The 22,122-nt window shown below is 33.6% G+C and overlaps 4 protein-coding genes across 4 annotated transcripts; 2 read left to right on the top strand and 2 right to left on the bottom strand.

Annotated features, from left to right (window-relative positions):
* Positions 1 to 3,805: 3,805 nt before the first annotated feature.
* On the bottom strand, positions 3,806 to 5,962 carry LOC106114636 (elastin-like). Its single transcript, XM_013307914.1, has 5 exons — positions 5,885 to 5,962; positions 5,560 to 5,584; positions 5,184 to 5,192; positions 4,323 to 4,570; positions 3,806 to 3,909 (listed from the first exon to the last, which is right to left on the bottom strand). The coding sequence occupies exons 1-4, from the start codon at positions 5,915 to 5,917 to the stop codon at positions 4,329 to 4,331; spliced, it is 309 nt and encodes a 102-aa protein (XP_013163368.1). The 5' UTR covers positions 5,918 to 5,962; the 3' UTR covers positions 3,806 to 3,909; positions 4,323 to 4,328.
* Positions 5,963 to 9,908: 3,946 nt separating this feature from the next.
* On the top strand, positions 9,909 to 11,473 carry LOC106114647 (uncharacterized). Its single transcript, XM_013307924.1, has 3 exons — positions 9,909 to 10,148; positions 10,469 to 10,566; positions 10,944 to 11,473. The coding sequence occupies exons 1-3, from the start codon at positions 10,066 to 10,068 to the stop codon at positions 11,456 to 11,458; spliced, it is 696 nt and encodes a 231-aa protein (XP_013163378.1). The 5' UTR covers positions 9,909 to 10,065; the 3' UTR covers positions 11,459 to 11,473.
* Positions 11,474 to 12,551: 1,078 nt separating this feature from the next.
* LOC106114650 (uncharacterized) lies at positions 12,552 to 15,242 on the top strand. The gene is made up of 5 exons (XM_013307927.1): positions 12,552 to 12,688; positions 13,299 to 13,480; positions 14,047 to 14,202; positions 14,592 to 14,709; positions 15,111 to 15,242. Exons 1-5 carry the CDS (start codon positions 12,596 to 12,598, stop codon positions 15,231 to 15,233), a joined length of 672 nt encoding a protein of 223 aa, XP_013163381.1. The 5' UTR covers positions 12,552 to 12,595; the 3' UTR covers positions 15,234 to 15,242.
* Positions 15,243 to 15,955: 713 nt separating this feature from the next.
* Positions 15,956 to 17,221, bottom strand: LOC106114643 (uncharacterized). Its single transcript, XM_013307920.1, has 4 exons — positions 16,774 to 17,221; positions 16,562 to 16,689; positions 16,133 to 16,237; positions 15,956 to 15,991 (listed from the first exon to the last, which is right to left on the bottom strand). Exons 1-4 carry the CDS (start codon positions 16,925 to 16,927, stop codon positions 15,977 to 15,979), a joined length of 402 nt encoding a protein of 133 aa, XP_013163374.1. The 5' UTR covers positions 16,928 to 17,221; the 3' UTR covers positions 15,956 to 15,976.
* Positions 17,222 to 22,122: the final 4,901 nt, after the last annotated feature.

The following is a 22,122-nucleotide window of genomic DNA, read 5'->3' as shown; positions in this document are numbered from 1 at the left end:
CCATAACACCCGGACCCAACCCTAATCAACCCAATGGAATTCCGTCTATAACACCCGGACCCGACCCTAATCAACCCAACGGAATTCCGTCTATAGCACCTGGACCCGACCCTAATCAACCCAACGGAATTCCGTCTATAACACCCGGACCCGACCCTAATCAACCCAACGGAATTCCGTCTATAGCACCTGGACCCGACCCTAATCAACCCAATGTAGATCCAACAGCTGCTCAAGATCCTAATATTGCACCGAACGTACCTGCCAGTGTTCTTCCAGTAGACCCAATTCGAGCTGATCCATTGCCGTATCCAAAATCGCATTGCGCTGGAAAACCAAAGATAGGTAAGTAATGCATTATGACATTCATTTTATTAGGAAATAACAACATTAACCTATTTTGGATTTCGCTGGACAGGTTATTTTGTTCCGAAATAAAAGAGCCATTTGAGTACTGACAATTAATTCTACCTTTATTATTAAATAACTGTAGCCCGCGACTCCGTCTGCGAATTAATGAAAAACACATAATTCGTAGCCTATGTGTTCTTCCAGACATTGTTCTACATCTATGACAAATTTCCTGGACCTTCTAACAAATATCCAACCAAATATTTGCATCTGTAATATATGTAAATAAAATTCGGGTCATCACCACTGCTAGCAATCGCCATCAATAGCTTCAAAATGGCGAAAACCAAATAGGCACAAAATGTAACTTCAAGTAGCCTTTTGTGTTATAAAAGTTAATTGTATAATACTAATCTGTTGCATTAAATTATTCAAACTTTCCTGAGACATTATAATAAACTGATATAAAACGGCTAAACACTCACGTATATTCGTCCGGTGGCGGCACCGACTAGTTTCGAGCCCATCGTGGGCCCTTTATCAGGGTGAGTGGTACTGGTATAACACCGATCGGACTCGGCCCGTCTACCACTAATCAGTAACCGATGGGCTCGAAACTTGTCGGTGCCGCCACCGGACAAATATACGTGAGTGTTTAGCCGTTATTATATCAGTTTAAACTGTTGCAGGTGGCAAACACGGTCCTGATCACGGCCTAGAAGCAGCAATCCGTCTTGGTTTAAAAGTTGGCCTTGGGAAACAAATTGGAGGCGGGGCCATACCAAGCGTGCACAAGCTTTTAAAACCTAAAGTACCATGTCATTCGGTAGCATATAAATGAAGTCGCTACAATAATATTACGTATTTTTACATATTTTCTGTTGGATTAAATATTTATAGTAATTAATATATTTATTATCATGGGAACAGTGGACCCTTTTTCATTTAAATACTTATGTCGCAAAAAATCGAACGAAAAATATCGATTTTCATAATAAATTGCATATAGTCCATATCGATTTATTAATTGTAATCGATGTTTTTAAGCAACTCACACTACTATGACGCTAAAAGTTATAGCTGTCAGTGACATATTAAAGTGCTAGTAGATTTGGAACTATGTACTCCTAGCTGTCGCCCGCGACTCCGTCTGCGTGGATATATAAAAAACTTAATTAGTGTAGCCCACCCATCCATCCATCCACATCACATCTAAACATTCGCATTTATAATAATAGTAAGGTAAATAAAAAGGAGCTCTTTAAGGCGTAAATTCGAAAAAAAGAGAGAATGAATAGTACCCTATGTCCGTCTTCTGGCTCTAAGCTACCTCCTCACCAATTTTCAACCATATCAGTAAAGCCGTTCTTGAGTTATAAATAGTATAACTAACACCACTTTCTTCTATATACATATATATATATATATATATATATATATATATATATATATATATATATATATATATATATATATATATATATATATAAGGTTACAATTAATATATTTCTGCAAATAACTTGTTATTTATTTCAACTCCAATATTATATACGTACATTAATTACAAAAAAAGACGACTGACAGGACCTCATGGATAAAACAGCACCATTTACTAAGTGCATTTCAAAATAAAGATTTTTCAATTTTATTATTAAAACTAAATAAACTGTAGTTTTACATGTTACACTTTCTTATTCTCTTACTAATATTATAAATGCGAATGTTTAGATGGATGTTTGTTCGAATGTATCTCTAGAATGGCTCAACGAATCTTGATTAAATTAGACAGGGATGTAGAACAATCTTGAAGAACACGTAGGCTGCTAGTTAAGTGTTTTTTAAGTCCGCTTGGATGGAGTCGCGGGCAATTAGTTTTAGAATAATTTCGAAAACAGAAAAAAAATGTAGGAGTGTAAAATTAAAATTCAACGGACAAGATGCAAAACGAACTTTTTTACTGGCAGGTTTTCAAATTGGACAAGTAAAAATAATATCTTGGAATGAACTATAGCAGGGCCAGTAATCTTCTATCAACACACATAAAGTGTTATTTTTGTCGAGCTGCACAATTGCTTACCGTTTTTCAAATTTCGATTACTTATTTAATTTATTGTATCAGCTTGCGGTCGCCTACGACTCCGTCGGCGCAGATTTAAAAAAAAAGAAACATAATTGGTAGCCTATGTTCTTCCAGACTATGTTCTATATGTATGCCAAATTTCATCTAGATCCATGCTGCTGTTCTGGAGATACCTTCAAACAAACATCCATCTAAACATTCGCATTTATAATATCAGTAAGATAATGTCAATTGAACGTCGTTACAATGTGAACTCTTTTTAATTTTAAACACTAAGGTTCTTACAAATAAATCGAACGAAAAACAACTGACTTCGATTCACATGTTTTGAAGTCGGAATCGATTGATTTACTTTAATCGATATTTTAAGTAACCTCACTATGAAGCTAAAACTGACAGATGTCAAATGTGACATTAAATTGTCCTTGCAGAAAGATTTGCCTTGGGTTTCTGATTCCAAAATCTTCGTTTAAAAGATATTGTTATCTCTGTTTTGTCTAAGACGAATGACAGGGATGACGCTATATTTGAAATTGCGCACCATAGTAATTTCAATACATAGATTAAGTTGTCTACTTAAGATAGATTAGTTTGACAATTCACTAGATATGTCTTGAGAAAAATGGATTAAGATTTTTTTCGATTTTCGATAGTTGTTCTCATAGAACTCGCAATCGAAAATTTCGTGATAATTGTTTTTGAATTACACACTACACAATACAAATAAAATTGTTTCTTTCTATTCCTACTTTATCCTTCATAACTACATAAAGAAATAAGACGTTAAACCAAAAATTGCGAAGTTGAAGTAAAAAAGTTTTTTTTTAATTAATTGTGCGATACATAGCTAAATAACTGTAATAAATTTAAAAAGTTATAAAATACCTAGATTATAGTACCCATTTGTTGCATTAATTTATTACAAGACCGATATTCGATAGTTCACAGTTATTCGTTGCGTGGTCCGACACTATAACAACCGATATATAAACACGGCTAAACACTCACGTATATACGTCCGGTGGCGGCACCGACTAGTTTCGAGCCCATCGGGGGCCCTTCATCACGATGAGTGGTACTGGTATTATTTCGCGGACGCGGCCCGTCGCTCACTGAAGGGCCCCCGATGGGCTCGAAACTAGTTGGTACCGCCACCGGACGTATATACGTGAGTGTTTATATATCAATTTAGTATAATGTCTCACGAAAGTTTGAATAATTTACTATAACAACCGTCTATTAAGTACAACATTAATGTTCATACAAAATTAATTAGATATTCTATAGGCGTCAGTTGTCAAATTAATCTATCTTAAATAGACACTGTATAATAGGAATTAAATAACAAAAGACATAATAAAATGAATTGCAGAAATTTATTTTACTTTATAAAATTGTGTCATAACTTTAAATACATTGTTTTAATCCTTTATTATTTACTGAAGAATGCGAAGAAATCTTGAATGTTGTTCACGAAACTAAAAAAAAAAAAAATTAAAAACCTTAATAAATTAAAAAATATATATCTGCATTATTAAATTTCTTGTGCGTTATACATCCATTCTTTTTTTTTTATAATAGAAGAGGGCAAACGAGCAGCAGGAACACCGAGGTGTTCAACGACGCCCATGGACATCAGCAATACCAGAGGAACCGCAGATGCGTTGCCGGCCTTTGAGATAGTGATAAGTTCGCTTCTTGAAGAACCCTAAGTAGAAGTTTTATTTTTTACAGCACCCAGCGACCGCAGACCTGAGTATTTGATATAAATTCCAGCGTTTTTGAGAAAACGGATCCGGGAAAAAGGGTTCCGTTTCTTTCCTTTTGAGATACGTAACCCTAAAAAGGATGTATGTGTTCGAATTTCAAATCAACAAATTTAAATATTTACCTATATTTAGCATGGTAAGATCGTGCTCGGCAATGGAGTGACCGGTACGGCTGGAATGCTTGGCAATGTAGTAAGTACGTTTGGTACGGCAGGTACAGCGGGTACAGCGGGTACAGCGGGTACAGCGGGTACAGCGGGTACAGCAGGTACGGAAGGTACGGCAGGAATGTTTGGCAGACCTGAGTTCACAGGATTACCACCGATTCCAAGGCCCAAACCAATTACCGCACCGAGTCCTGCACCTAAACCTAGAATTTCATTATGATAGTGCTATACATTTAAGGTTGGCCGCCCACACGATGACACCCTTAGCACACATCCACCCACTAGCTGTTATTAGGGTAAGCCAGATGGCGACATCAGTGGGCGACGTAGGCGAAAGATTAGTTTATTAAAGGGCGCCTACGGTGATCCTTAAGATCCTATCTTTTAAAGATTTCAACCGACGTCAAAAAAATGTCGCCCAGGGCGTCGGAATACTTAAACCAGATATAGGTATTGCGAACTCACTGTAAGAAACTACGATATTGCATAAGTCGCTTTGGGACTAAAATCGCGCCGTAAAGATTTACGTCGCGCATTTAATCTTTGGTCGTTTTTTTTTTTTAATTGAAACAAGATATTTTATATAGATATAGTGTTAGGAAGAAAATCCGATGTGCCGATGTGATGCAACACTAGCCTTACTAAAATGTCGACGTTTATGTCCCCTCACTAATCATTCTGACACTTGACTTTGTAACGAGAGCACGTCATTCGCGCCAAATGATTCTAACGAATAATATCTAAAAATACAAATATTAAACTATAAATTATTTTCAAGTATATTTAAATTATTAATAATGAACATAAGTAACTTACCATCGGGCACTGTAACAAGAAAATAACTTTATTAGTATAACAAATATAACAATTAACTTTTTTTTAGAATCATTCAAATGTAATTTTCGCAAAAACTATACCAGTCCCGTAGGTCAACAAAGTCATAATTTTAAACGAAGGATTAATATTGGCTGGTTTTTAATTTTAGTCCGGAAGCCTTATCCCTCCTTTTCTCATAAGGAAATGATGGGAAGGGGAAGTGAATTTGGTAGAGAAGGGTACGCATAGAAAGCGGAAATATGCTGCAGTTGCATATGTCTATGGGCTCATGTCGCTATATCGGCGAATTGACCTCTTATATAATATAAAAAAAATCTAAATAATACTGGCCATTTTAATAAATTAAGAAACTTACCTGGAGTACACAGGGTCATGCCAACCTTAAAAAAATAAATATATTTTTTTTAAATTAAAATTCTTGCGAATTAATGTAACATTTATGCTTGACAAGACAGTACAGTACGACAGTAGCAATGGACTGTATAGTAACTGGCGCCAGTTCGTCTTTACATTATGCTAAGGCGAAGAAATTCAAAGATATGTGTGAAGTCTCGCACTGGGCCAGCATTCACTATCACATACTCTCACTTAGGGTAGACTCTACCCTCAGTGGAGTATAGTGAGCTGAAGACGTAATAAATATTTAAATAATTATAAAAGAAAATTATTAATTTATTTACCAAGCACAGGATCAGAAGAATTTTAGCTTCCATTTTGATAGTTTTGTTGGACAATTTTGGTACCAATGAAGTGTTAACATTTCTCTATCGCTTTATATACGCACAGATAATGCAAATATACGAAAATATATATTTGTTTTGTATCTTACGCAATGTATTTTCATTGATTTATACATCAATATATAAAAGAAAGTGGTGTTAGTTACACTATTTATAACTCAAGAACGGCTTTACCGATATGACTGAAAATTGTTGAGGAGGTAGCTTAGAGCTAGGAGACGGACATAGGATACTACTTGTATTTTTTTTTTTAGAATTTATGCCTTGAAGAGCTGTTTTTTTTACTTACTAATATTATAAATGGGAATGTTTAGATGGATGTGATGTGGATGGATGGATGGGTAGAGTTCGTTAGAAGGTATCTCTAGAACGGCTGAACGATTCTCGTGTCACAATTTTCGTTTCCATACTCCTCCGAAACGGCTTGACCGATTCTCATGAAATTTTGTGAGCATATTGAGTAGCTCTGAGAATCGGACAACATATATTTTTCAATCCCGCCCGGACAGAGTCGCGGGCGACAGCTATTATAAATGTGAATGTTTAGATCGATGTTTGTTTGAAGGTACCACCGGAACGGCTGCACATAGTAATTTGGCGTAGTAGCTAAAAGAATGCATAGACTAATTAAGTTTTTTCATTCCGCGCAGACGGAGTCGATGGCGACAGAGTCAACGAAATAAAAAAATCAAAATAATATTTTTTTTCACACGTAACACCGAAGTAAAAACATAATTCGATGAATCGCAATATTTATACAGCCGTGTAATATTTTAGGCGCGGAAATGGAATTTTTTTTAAATATTAAGTATTGTTCTATTTCATTTATTTATTCAACTTGCAATCAATTGAAAGCTTTATAGTACAGTTTAAATATTTAAGAGTACGATACGCATAGAACTGACTAAATAATAGTCCTCGTCGTTCTTATTTTTTTTCTTCAAGGTCAAATCCCGTTATGTATAAAACTGCCGCCCACGACTCAGTCCGCGTGGAATAAAAAAAACATAATGCTTAAGTAGTCTATGTTCTATATGTATGACAAATTTCATCAAGATCTGTTGAGCCGATACCTTCTAACTTTCATCCATCGTAACATTCGTATTTATATTAGTAAGACTAGCTGTCACCCAAGACTCCGTCCGCGTGTAATTAAAAACTTAATAAGTAGTCTATGTGTTCTTCCAGACTATGTTCTATATGTATGACAAATTTCATCGTGATTCGTTCAGCAGTTCCGGAGATAACTTCTAACAAACATTCATCTATCCACCTAACCAAACATTTTCATTTCTTTATCCGGGATTAATGTGGACTTTTATGAGGTCATAAAATAATAGTGTTCCGAATATTTCTGACCTAGTTGACAACGGAAATTATCTTGTATATTTTTGCTATATACATATCTATATATATAAAAGAAAGTGGTGTTAGTTACACTATTTATAACTCAAGAACGGCTTTACAGATATGACTGAAAATTGTTGAGGAGATAGCTTAGAGCCAGGAGACGGACATAGGATACTATTTATTCATTTTTTTCGAATTTATACCTTGAAGAGCTGCTTTTTATTATAACTTACTAATATTATAAATGCGAATGTTTAGATGGATGTGATGTGGATGGATGGGTTTTGGAATATGTCGCTAGACGGCTGAACGGATCTCGATTAAATTTGGCATACGTATAGAACAGTCTGAAAGAACACATAGGCTACACTAATTAAGTTTTTTTATATATCCACGCGGACGGAGTCGGTGGCGAGCTGGCGGCTGGCTAGTCTTTATATATATAATTCTTCTGTGAGTGTGTATGTCACTGAACTTCTCTCAAACGACTGGACCGATTTTGATGAAATTTTTTGTGTGTATTCAAGGGGATCTGGGAATGGTTTAGATTCACAATTTTGTCCGCTGGACAATGTTTTTTTAATGAATTTTTAATTTATTAGTAGTTGTTGATTTTGGAATGTTTTACATTGGATCCGATAGACGGCGCTACCATCGCATTGTCAAATTTTAAATAATATTCGAACTTTAATTTTAGCTTATTAAAAAAAGTTTGAAATTTTCAAATTAAAGACGTGTAGACAGGACAACGTCTGTCGGGTCCGCTAGTATTATATATATTAATGTTTATTTTAAAATTATTGTTCGTCAACTTTAGACCCTTTTTCCAAAACGCGATAATAACCTCATTTAATGAAGTCGCGGCTGTAATAATAATGGAGCACTCGTAAAAGTGAAAAAATCTTAGTTAATTATTCCAGTCTGAAGCTATAAAATTTTTTATTACTTTCGTATACTAATTTGATTGTCGCAATAATTAAATTATGAACGTAAATATAATTACATTTTTCCACATCGATACCGGAGCTAGCATCTGAATTATGTTCATTAGTTTACTACAAATTTTAGGTAAGACTATAAAACTATATGCCTTTCTTCTACAAAAACCTAAAACTTACTTCTATACAACGGCTAGATTTACGCGATTCCTTTCCGGATACGACCTCGACTGTACAAAATAATGTTTGTACGCGACTAATTGCTATATGGGAAAGAGGACTAAAAAGTAATCAGGATCGGTTTTATTAGCCAATAGTTGTCGCCCTTAAAACTCAATAAGTAGCCTGTCATCCATGTAGCCGTCCTCAAGATACCTTCAAAAAAACATACATCTAAACATTCGCATTTATAATATTAGTATGATAGCTGTCGATCGCGACTACGTTCACGCTGAATCAAAATAAGAGTGAGAAGCGTATTTACTCTTCCAGATTATGTTCTACATCTATGACAAATTTCATCAAGATCCATGCAGCTGTTCTAGAGATTTTTTACGTTTTATAAGCTAGCACTTGACCACGATCTCACCTGGTGAAGTGGAGATTTGGTCGAAAGATGGTACGCGCTAGCTTAGTAAGTGCCTATTCACTCTACTTTTGAAGGTCCCAATATCATATTTGGCCGGAAAAACAGAGGCTGGCAACTTGTTCCAATCCTTTGCGGTACGCACAAGGAATACCTTCAAATAAACATACATCTAAACATTCGCATTTATAATATTAGTAAGATTAGCAAATTGATTCAATGTCGCATTCAAAAATGGGAAAATGTCCTTACGGCAACCAGACCAAAAACTCCACGTAAATACCATTTTTTTGTTTGTTACCACCTACATCCTAAACGACTGAACAGATTTTGACGAATGAGGTGTCGTTCGATTCGTTATCATCTCCTGAGTGTCATAAGTATACAGTCAGACAAGTTAATTCATTTTTTATATCGATTATTGCTCATTTTCTATATATGTGTATAGGTGTTCTTACAAGCGTAGTGGCTAACAGAGACAGCCATGAAGGTTTACATGGTGACGGAGATTTAGCATCTATTAAACTTAACCCAAGGATAATAGAGAATAGAGAACAATTGAAACGAATTATTAAATATTTAAATGGACATTATGATGAATATGAAAGAAAGGAAAATAGACTACTGGGTGATTTCGTTCCTAAAGGTAAGTTATCAACTGTGAGTTTCTAAGACCGTTTAACAGTGGTAGAGCCCGTTTTAACATCTTCGCACGAATTGTCCTCGCCCAGTGCAATACCATAACCATACAGAAGACGTCAAGTAAAAGAAATTCCGCGTTTCGTCTTGATTGTGGTACCGGAGGCCTAATTTTAATCCTATTTCATTTCCTACTCCTTTTCTTATAAGGATTGGATATGTAAGTGGACTTTCCGGATAAGAGGATGCATGGGAAGGGAAAATATTATTTTTCTGTGCATCTCCTGCGTCGATTAAAGGTAGGCAACGCAACTGCAATTGTGGATGTCTATGGGGAGCGGTCGCTTCGATGTTTCAGCGACTTTGGGTGGCCGTTCTCCATAAAAAACACCAAACTCCTTGTTAATAATATATGGTTACCTCTCTTTGTTTCAAAGATTGATGATGATGATGATGATGATGAATAAAAGTTTAGAGTGATATCCTTTTTTTCTTTTCCAGATGCTGACGTTGGAAATAATATAGTTAACGAACAAGAAGGTAGAATTATAGCAGCGTTAAGTCTTCTGCAGAAGAATTACAACAATCTTCTTCGTCATGGCAACGTGATGAAGGAGAGAAAGCCCAGATTATTATATATCGACAATCCTGAAGTTCTAGAAGAATATAAGAATAATCTAAGAGGCTTCTTGTATGTAGCGATTGGTTAAGGATCAGTAAACCTGCTTTAGATTTCTTTTTAGTTTATGACTAGCTGTCGCCCGCGACTCCGTCGGCCCAGGATTCGAAAAAAATTTTATTAGTGGCCTATGCCAAATATAAGCGGGATCCGTTCAGACATTCTGACACCTTCAAACAAACATTCGCATTTATAATATTAGTAAGACGTCATCACCCACGTCCCCACCGTGGGCGCTACGCTGTTTTTTAATTTAACTAGCGACCACTCGCGGACAGAGCCGTCAGTGATCGCTAGTTTAAAATTAAATTAAAATCTCTATGTAATTCTAGGCCTTGGTCCTCGTCGGATTCCTCAGACTACTCGTATTCAGATGAAGACAGGATTTTAACGGACGAACTTTCTAGTCAAAGGAAGTTTGACATTGTTGGTAAGACAAGAGTTAAGATCTCTCAACATTTGTAGCACGTGATCTTGCCCATCGACATACGCAATTCAAATGCGTATCCAACATTTCTTCGACGGAGAAAATGCACAGAAAGAGAATATCTTCCCTTCCCATGCATCCTCTCACCCGGAAAATCCACTTCCACTATCCATCACTATAAGAACAATAATGGGAAGGGAAAGTAGACTAAAATTAAGCCTAGTACGCGTACCAATGATTAAGTTATAAGACAGACTGACTTTCCTGAAACTCTATGTGTGTTCCAAATTTAATCTAGATCCTTTAAGCCTTTCTTTACATGGTTATATACATACTTTCGCATTTATAATATTAGTCAGATAAATCTTTATCAATTTCAGGACCTTCTAGAGACAAAAACGCAGATAAACACAGCCACAATCGATCCCGTCACAAAAATCACGGAAATAAAGGATCAAACGATCCAGAATTAAGAAACGCAAAAAATATCCATCAAAAAGGTCGTTTTAAAATAGCCAGAGACAAAAGAATACCACAAATAATAGAAGGCAAAAGACCCAAAATAGAAAAGAAAGAGGATAAAAGACTAAAGATTTCCGATGAAAATTTAGACGCTAGCAATTTAAAATTTGATAAAAAAGAAAAAATAGCCGCTAACGTTGTACTAAAGGAATTCGCTAAAGACCGCGATATACCGAGTAGACCGAAGTATACCGAGAAGAAATATCCTAGAGGTGATTTATGGGATAAAGGTATGGATGATGATGAATATATAAGGAAAAGACCAGCTGACCAAGATTTCAATCCAAATAAACACGGCGGAAGAATTTCTCAATCTTTGGGAAGAACATTCATACCATATATTGCGACGAAAACAGTGTATGAAGATGATTAAAGTACATCTTTTACTACCGAATTTTTTTTAATTAAAAAAAAGTTAATTATTAGTCTATATGTTCTTCCAGACTATGTTCTATATGTATGACAAATTTCAACGAGATCCATTCAGCCGTTCTGGAGATATCTTCTAACAAACATCCATGTAAACATTCGCATTTATAATATTAGTAAGACTAGCTTTCGCTCGCGAATTCGTCTTCGCGAAATTAAAAAATCTAGTAATCAAGCCTATTTATTACTTGGTAGTGTAACTTCTCAGTGAAAGTATTTTACAAATTAGTTCATTTATTTCTGAGTCTATTCAATACAAACAAACAAATCTTTCTTCTTTATAATATCAAGTAGAGATATGGCAATGTGGAAATTTACGAACGTTATAAAAAAAACTATAAAACATATATTAAATTGTAAACATGAAGGCTGGTGTTGTATTGGGATTATGTTTTGGTAAATATTATAAAAAAATATTAATTTAGTCAATCATAAGGTGGCAAACGAGCAAGCGGCCACCTGAAATCGCTGAAATAGCGAAGTGACCGTTGTCCATAGACATACGCAGTTGCATATGCGTTGCCTACCTTTAATCGACGGAGAGGATGCACAGAAAGTAAATATTTACCCTTCCCATGCATCCTCTCATCCGGAAAGTCTACTTCCACTTCCCATCCTTTGCTTATAAGAAAAAGGATGGGAAGGGAAAAAGGACTAAATTAGACCTCCGGGACACACACTCATCAGACTGCACGCGGAATTGCTTCCATTTCACGCTAGTCAAATTATATTCTAAGACGTATTAAACTTTATTTATTTTTTATACATGATAATATTTTAAACTACGTAATATTCCTTGACTCGAATTGTTTTATTTCAACATGCCAACGCAATATTGGCAGTTTACCTATTAAGGGGGGCAGGTCCGGATTTAATATTTCCGGCGTCTTAGGCGAAATTTTGCGGCGCCCCTTTCGGCGACGGACAAAATCCAGAGATTAGAGGGCACTGCAAGTGCCCCAGGAAGTCACACCATCTCTAATTTATATTAAACGTTTTCAAACATAAATATCTATTAATAAAAATGTTTGTTTGGACAGTAATAACAGATCTGACATCAAGTAAACGTTATGACGTAGAAATGGAGGCGATTAAATTATTTGGAGAACCTCTAAGTTCTGTTATATTGCGGTTGAGAAGAACACCAGAATATCTGGCAATACTTAATGATCAAGTAAGTTTGTATTTGAGCTGGTAAAACCATTTGTAGAGTCGACTTAGGTCCTTCGTGCATAAGGTAACGTAAATCTTTGAACACTGGCGATTACAACGTCATACGTCGTACAATGTCGCTCTGAATAACCAAGATGGCGGATATACAGTAGGCATGTAGTAGCTATGAGTATACTGACAGAATAGACTCGTCTCACTTCAACTTTGTGTGTACGGAGCAAGCAAACATAATATATAACTCTCAAACATTTATATTTCCTTGTGTTCAATGGACCTTAGGTTCCTTCAAGAAGCGAGCGTCACAAAAGTATCTGGAGTTCCTTTGGTATAAAGGTGCCTCTGCTCAATTACTTACGATAAAAACCTCATTAAATTGAACTTCCTATACTTCTATGCTAATATTAAAAAGAGATTTATATTTTTGTATGTAACGAATAAACTCGAAAGCTACGTATCCGATTTCAAAAATACCTTCACCTTTGGAAAGCTAAATTATCACTGAGTGACATAGGATATATATTACTAGTTTTTTTTAATCTCACGTCAAAATCGCGGGTAAAAGTATATAAATAGGGAAGGTTAAACATGGCGGCCATTTTTCTGTATTCCAGTTGGAGAACTTAAAGATGGAAAGAGACGAATTCGCAGACCATTTGTTGGAGACATTACGTAAAGAATTAATCGCTAAGATAGAGAAGATGTATCATGTAAATGAAAGTGGGACTCTCCACCCTGAGATACTGAGGAAAGCCAACAATTTGAGGACTGGACGACTACCAAATGGCTTCAAAAGGTACAAGGTTCAAGCCCTGGCTAACTATGGCCTAATCACCCCTACCTTAGGACAGGCTCTGAGCCCCTCGTGTGACACATAGGAACACGAATCGAATGATATCGCACTTGTTCAGTCATTTGGGCTTTAGTCTCAGTAAGAGATCTCAATAAATGTAAGATACATACAAACTCAATTTCATCTCCCATGTCTAATATATGTGTGTTATGCCTATGATTACATAGGTGAGTGTCATTATGTATATTAATACATAATGACACTCAGGGAAAAAATACGAATCGAATGACACCTCATTCGTCAAAATCTGTCCAGTCATTTAAGCTACAAAAGGTCACAATCTATACCCAAATATAAAATCTAACACGCGCAAAACATGATCCATTTTTTCCAAAGGGCAATACTTTATGCGCACACCGAGGGGACGCGGTAGTAATGTGGGATTCTCTTCCGGATGGGAAGCATACTCACTAAACCCCTCTGTTTCTCTTACGCATCATGGCGAGGCACACTTGCGCTCTCGCCTGCGACATGACCCTGTATTTAATTAATAAGGTTTAAATTTGCAGTAAACAACGTTTCCTGCGTCAAGGTGACCCTGAGGAGGAATTCGACAAGTATTTAATACATGCTGTTGAGGTTCTGGATAACCATCCGATATTGAACAGCGTGTTAAGCGTCGCAGAACGTAATGACTTTAAGGATATGGGTTTTGAATTGGCCGGGTATGTTTTACAAGGGCCTTAATTAACGCTTCTTTTACATTATTTACAGGCGCCAGTGAGTCCATACCAGTCCAATGGTACTGTCCAACTGTACCGGTATAATATAAATTAAATTCAAATAAAAATTTTCCTTAGAATCACCGTGAAAACCCACTTTTATATATTAAAATCCAGACTGAAAACTCCGATTTGGAGTCTTAAAAAATGCCATGACTTATTTCGTGAAAATAGTGACCGTGGATCAACGCTGGGGGAACGCTATTTCCCAGGGATTCCGATTTGGGATATTAAAAAATGTGAAAGCATTTAGAAAAAAATGTTGACTGGCCCTAAACTGGATTCATTGCCGTACACCCAATAATAAAGCTGAAATTAATCTTAATTTTCAGACAGTACATCCACAGTTTAATCGATAGTTTGAAGCCGAGTGACCTTCCTTTGCCCTCTACTCAACAACCGTGGGGAGATAATGATAATATTAGTATAACATCGCAACACAACCATGCCGTATGTATTACCAAAACGAAAGGAGATCAGTGGACCTATTACGAATATTCGGGACAATCGCCTTCGTAACGTCATCGACAATTATGTCAAAAGCCAAAACTGTACACACGACTCCGTGCACCGAATTAAAAAAAAAAGCTTAATTAGTAATCTATGCGTTCTTCCAAGCTACGTTCTACATCTATGCCAAATTTCATTAAGATCTGTTGAGTTCCGGAAATATCTTCTAACAAACATCCATCCATTTAAACATTCGCATTTATATTAGTAAGATTAGTATGAGATTTTTTAGAGTCACATATTTGGTGACTCTAAAAAGTTTCCCTCAAGGTTTCCCTTCGTCGTACACCCCCTAGGGGGTCTTAGAACACTTTGGGGGTGACTGATTTCTATAATTCCAGGTAACTCCACCACCCCCGGTCACGGTGTACGTGAACCAGCTCAATTCTACGGATATTGATCCAAAGCTGACAATTCCGCCTAAATACTACAAACAACGTATGAAAGTTTTTCATAAACAATAAAGTTATAGACAAGACTAACTTTTTTTATCATTTTTATAGCTGTCGCCCGCGACGATATATAAAAAACTTAATTAATGTAGCCCACCCACCCATCTAAACATTCGCATTTATAATATTAGTAAATTAAATAAAAAGCAGCTCTTCAAGGTATAAATTCGAAAAAAATGAATAAATAGTATCCTATGTCCGTCTCCTAGCTCTAAGCTACCTCCTCACCAATTTTCACCCATATCAGTAAATCCGTTATTTAGTTATATGTAACTAACACGACTTTCTTTTACATATATAGAAGATAGCTGTAGGCCACAACTACCTCCGATAAACGAAATAACAAAGGTTTAATTAGCCTGTGTTCTTCCAGACGTGTTCTATATCTTTCAAGCCGTTCTGTAGATACCTTCTAAACATTTGCATTCATAATATGACTTATATCATCATCAACCTGTCCTTATCTCTATGTAGGGTCGGCACAGTATGTACCACTCCGTACATCTCTATCAGCCATCATATCTTAATCTACCTCCTTCCTATTCTCTATCTCACAGTTCATAATTACCACATTTATAATATTAGTAAGTTTCGTAAAACAGAAGGCGGGGGGAATTAAAAAAAAATTGTTAAAAAATTTATTTATCACAATATTTTATATAAAATTCATCATTTTTATATTCAGTACAAATACAAACATATATAAAGAAACAAAAGAACACTATTGCCTTAATATCTTATATCTTATTATATTTTCAATCACCATGTATCTGAAAGAAGAAATTGGAATAAAACTAGATTTGATATAAAAAAAATCATATCAAAATTAATGTTTATTAGTTTGTACAATTTCCTTAAAAAGTGCACAAAACTTTTACTATTCTTTATTTTATTTAACAATATTTACTTACCGCATCAGCTATGTCCATCCATTCAAAGCCTTTAACTATATTATCATTCTTTGATGGTTTCTTATCCCAATTCCAATAAACAAACTCTTTAAAACCACCAGCAATCTAAAAATATACACAAAGTTCATATTATTGTAAACTACATATATTTAAATTTATGAGAATTGCTGCGAGTAAGAGGACACTATCTTGTGTGCTGAGAACCTTCGACTGCCAAGATATTTGAAATCTAAAGGTATAGAAATTAAAAAAAAGGTAAATACCTACTTCAACTTTTATATAATAATAATAACTACTCTATAAATACATTTCTCATCTTCCAGACCTTTTCCTTACATAGTGTCAGGACGCATATATATCTTTCACACAATCCTTAATATAGTTTCTTTAATTTTTGTCTAGATGTAAAAGTATTTTGATGTCTGTAACCTGAAATCTTCTATCAGCATCCTCGGCCAATGGTTTCTTAGCTTCAGTGACGAGAACAGCTCTGTATCCATCAGGCAGCCTCATTTTAACACCATCGAGATGATGCCCTCGGAAGGTTCCATTTAATTCTATCAAAAGAAACAAAATTATACGGTACAACAACAACGATCAGGGGATTATAACGGTTTAATTAATTTCTAAAAATAAAATACCTCCATTTTCTTTTTCTGTAATGTAAGGTTCGAAGTATTTTTCTACGTTCGCATTACCATCCGATTCTATCTTGCAAGGGACGTAATGCGTTTTTTGTTGTAACTGTTCTGAATTATCACTATCTTTCAAATTGTTTTCAACTTGAATGGACATTATGAAACACAGTATTAGTTTTATTTTTTATTTAAAATAAAAAACAACACTAAGCAATAAACTTTTTGACAATTATGAATTTGCCGCCAAAATTAGCAAACTGACAATCAATCATATGACGTTGCGCTTCGATACAACAGAAAAATGGAAACCTTAACTTCCCGTAACCGTAAATTCTTTAGATTTTTTAAGTTCCTAACACAATAAAGCAAGTGCAATTTAAATCTATCGAAAAAGGTTAATGAATGCGAAGAAGTTTATTTATTTTACATTTAAGAAATATAAAATTCAGTTCGTAATTGACTACAGATTAAATTGCCAATGGAGAGTTAGATTTTACCGATTTTGCTCGATACATGGAACAGATTTAATAGATCTTTGGCTTCGATGTAATGAAAATCCAAACTGAAATATATTTAACTCCCTAAAAACCTTTTTTGTTACACTTACGTGATTCAATTAACCATTCCTTATAATAGCTTAGATTTATTTAAATGTGCATACTTTTCTATGAAGACAGACCATTCTTCAATGTCTTCTCGAATGGTGTAAGGGTCTAAAATAAATATGTGGCTGATATTCTAGATGTTTTCAGTTCAAATAAGCATTCGAGTTCTACTAAACGATGCTTCTGAGGATTTACTAGATTCATTAGTTAAAACGGAGTCCGCTGGACATCATGAACATAATCGATTTCGATTACGAATAGACCGTTCTATTCGACTATTAATTGTTTGTTTCGTTCTTGATCATAAAGCCTTTTGTGCCTTCCCTTCTTTGATTCTTTCAGGTTCTTTGCACAAAATAAAGCTTCAAAGTAAGGATTGCCTGGGTAATCTTCGTGGTTCTAATTTAGAAAAGTGCTTCATAAAATTATAAGACTTCCTATCAGTTATCTGTTATCGTGATAAACTACAGGATAAATTTAGTTTATGTATGAATCATTTGCAAATCAACAATTTATTTTACAAACTTAGTGCGACATGGGTTCAACTAAATCTTGACGTTTCTCCTACAATTTTTTTTTTCCATTTTAGAAAGGATCACGAACAGTGTTTGCTACAGAATGGTACTTTTTGCGTATTTCTTCAATTGATTTGATTATTTACCGTGGTGATAAGAGGAATTTTTGGTAAGTAATTTACGAAACATTTAAAAGTGGTTCAAAGCTTTATACGAAATTGTTTTTTTTTCTCAATTTAAAGAACATACTGTTTTACGTTCTTAATATTAACATGGTTTGGCATATTGCCTTATTATTCATAACAGACATTAAAAATAATTATTTACAATAAAATAATATAAAACTTGAAACAAATGGCTACATACCTACAATTACGCGTGTATTTTTTGGATGAATATCAATAATATTTAAAACCTTTAATTTAATACGATTTGAAAAATTATTTATTAGGAAATCTACTTAGATGAACATTACAGCGTATTTTATGCAAACCAAGTAAAGATATACCTAGTTGGTTATAAATATGACATTTATATACGAAAATGAATAATTACCTTTTTAGTTGTTGAAATTTTTAGTGTATATGTAGGTTGATGGAAATTATTAATTCTAATACTATAAAAAATGTTAAAAAATAATACTAAAAATCTATTGTCTGTCTAGAATTTATTTTTAGAGTTTTATAATCTCTTATGGTCCTGAGAAAACCTAACCAATTTCTATACATTCTGTTCAATTGTTTAAGACCATCCATAAACAAATATTGATTTTTAGGTTTTTTTTTTTCAGACAACAATCATGGAATCAAAAGAACCATTAAAAAAAGATCCACCGGTTTTCGAGCGCAGTATTATGCTAACGCGTTTTAAATTATCACAACAAAAACGACAATTAAGAGAGAAAGACAATCAAGAATTAACGCAGACATCAAAAAAATCACCAAAATCATCAAAAAAACAAAAACAATCACCTATAAAAAATAAAGAGAAATCACAATTGAACAGTGGAAAAAATGAATTCCATCCAAACAAATTGAAACGTAATAAAATTGTTAATAAAATAGTATTGAAACCGAAGAATGATTTGAAAGTTATCAATTGGGATGGAGTTAAAAGAAAAAGCTACCAAACGGGTAAGTAATTAACTAAATATTATTTGTTAATTAAAAAGATACCCCATCTTATTGTGTCTATGACACAAACCATTGCTTTCTGAGATGAAAGACTGTATAAAACATATCTTCATCCCTGTCATTATCTTTGACAAAACAGAGATAACAATATGTTTTTAATGGAGGTCTTTGTCTCAGTAACCAAGGAGGATGAATATATAAATGAGAGGAAGAATATATAAATGTATTTATCATATGTTTAGTTGTTTGGGTTAAAGGAAATATACATACAAACTTATTATATAAATACACATGAAAAACATCTTTTAATTCTTACTAATATTATAATGTGAATATTTAGATGGATGTATGGATGTTTGTTTGAAGTTATCTCTATAACGGCTGCATGGATCTTGATGAAATTTAACATAGATGTAGAACATAGTCTGGAAGAACATATAGGCTATTTTTTTAATCCCGCATTAACTGTATCGTGTATTAGTAAAAATGTATTACTGGAGGAGGGCCGTTGTCTATTAAAAGGCATTGGAGTAGACTTTACATCCTCTATACTATTACTATAAAGAGGAAAGATTTGTTTGTTTGTTTGTATTGAATAGGCTCAGAAACTACTGAACTGATTTGAAAAATTCTATCACTCTTTGGAAGCTACACTTACCACGGGTGACATCTTACTTCTTACTAATATTATAAATGCGAATGTATAGATGTCTGTTAGAATGTCCAGAATGGCTGAACACATCAGGATGAAATTTGTCATACACATAGAACAAAGTCTGGAAGAACACATAGGCTACTTATAAAAGTTTTTTTTACTTCAGTGCGAGCAGCGTCGCGGACAACAGCTAGTATATGTATTTTAGTACTATAACTTTGTATGTTTGTGTACAATATTTTTATGTTCTTTTTATATTTTCAGATATAAAATCTCCAAATAAAAAAAGAAAGAAAAGTCATAAATCATCAGATTCAAATGAAGACATATCAAGTCCGGATTATTCAGAGCTTGATATTCATGAAGTGATACGGATGGCTGACCAGGATCTGGATGATGAGGACTTCATGGAGATATTAACCTGCCCCAGTCCTGTCTGGTGGGAAGATCCTCCTGATGATGAACATATGGAAGGTATGACTGTAAAGGAATAAAATTCCTTTTTAAATTAGTCTATGTGTTCTTCCAGACTATGTTCTATATGTATGACAAATTTCATCAAAATCCATTTAGTCGTTCCGGAGATATCTTTTAACATACATCTAAACATTCACATTTATAATATTAGTAAGATATTAAAAAATAACTTAATTTCCAGGACCAATAGTAATAAGAACAAATACTTTAGCATCAATGCCAGACCTTGCTCCGGAGTACAGAAGGAAACAAGCAAGAAAAAGAACACCACAGAAGATTACTATAGAAGAATGTCATAATGAGATAAAAACAAATCCATTAGAAAGCAATGTAATAAATACTAAAAAATCTGATATTAAATTCACAAATAAACGTAACAAATTAGAAAATTTACTAAATACAATGAAAAGTAAAAGAAAAGATTCATCAAAAGAAATTAACATAGAAAAAGGTGATTCGATAGAATCAAAAGTCGAAGTATTCACTGAAGATTCGACATATCTAGACATATCTTTATTCGATACGGACATTTTGAAACATCTAGAAAATATAAAAATACCAATAAAAGATATTGAAGAAAAAAATGAAAAAAATACAAATTTAAAAAATGAAAAAATATATAAAAATAGAGTTTTTTATACGAAAAAATCGAAAAAATTACAAAAGAATAATTCCAAATTAAAAATTATCGATGTTAAAAAATTATCAAACGATATAAAATCATTGGAACGTATTAAAAATACTAAAGTACAGATATCACGTGAGAAAAAAACTAAAAAAGATAAAATAAACAAAAATGAAAAAAAAAAATTGAAAAAATCTTTAAAAATTGCCAATAATGAAATCGATAATGATTCATCGAATTATTTACCAAATATTAAAGACGAAGTAAATACAGATGATAATGAAGAGTACATAACTGTATTCGAAATTATAAATTCCGATGACGAAACGATAAAAAACACGGAAACTATAAAAAATGATATAAAAAACGATATAAAAACCGAAACTTCAATAGACGAATTAAATTCTTATTATAAAAAATGTAAAAAAACAAAAAATATAAAAAATTGTGATGTGAAAAATAAAAAAATATGTGTCGATTGCAATTTAGATATGAAAAATTCTATATTAGTTCCGAGTACTAACGATATTAAATATTGTTTAAAATGCTCATCAATTTTCGATGCAGATTTATGTAATTATTGCATTAAAAAGGAAGAAAAACAGATAGAATCAACATAAAAAAAATCGTACTTATTACAAAAAAAAAACTTCCCAAACATAAATATAATCTTATATCTTTAAATGAGCAATTCTTGTATATATATAATTGGAATATCGGAATCGGCTCCAACGATTTTCATAAAATTTAGTATATAGGCGGTTTCGGGGGCGATAAATCGATCTAGCTAGGAATCATTTTTAGAAAATGTCATTTTATTCGTGTTTTATCGATAATCAACTTAAACATAAACTTAACTTTTTCTATCGGTAACATCGAAAAATAATATTCATATTTCATCGTTTTATTAATAATTCGTACTTAAATATAATCTCCATAAAAACACAATTTAAAAAGAAATACGGAGCTCGGTCATTCAGATTTTATGATTTAAATTCTATGCATTTTTATTAATGTGGATCAAAAGACCTCGACATAAAGTATAACAGAATTATACGGATTTCAACAAAAAAAAACATACATCTAAATGTTTTTTATATAATTATGCTTATACAAAGAGTATTGAAAAAAATAACAGTTAAAATTTACAAAAAAATAATAATAATTTTCTTTTCACAAATTTTTTATTTTTGCTTTTATTAAGACTAGCAGAGTGAAATAGAACCTTATTTCAATCGTATTTAAGGCTCAATTTTATTTGCGATAAAAATCTGTTTTCTGCTTCTATCAGTGTGAGCTGACCCTTAGAAATGCATAGAACTTCAATAAATTTGTTATATTT

The sequence above is a fragment of the Papilio xuthus genome, unplaced genomic scaffold, assembly GCF_000836235.2.
Source record: "Papilio xuthus unplaced genomic scaffold, Pxut_1.1 DF828037.1, whole genome shotgun sequence".
Taxonomy (NCBI): Eukaryota; Metazoa; Arthropoda; class Insecta; order Lepidoptera; family Papilionidae; genus Papilio; species Papilio xuthus.
The sequence above is the reverse complement of the archived record's forward strand: the minus strand, read 5'-3'. Positions and strand labels throughout refer to the sequence as shown.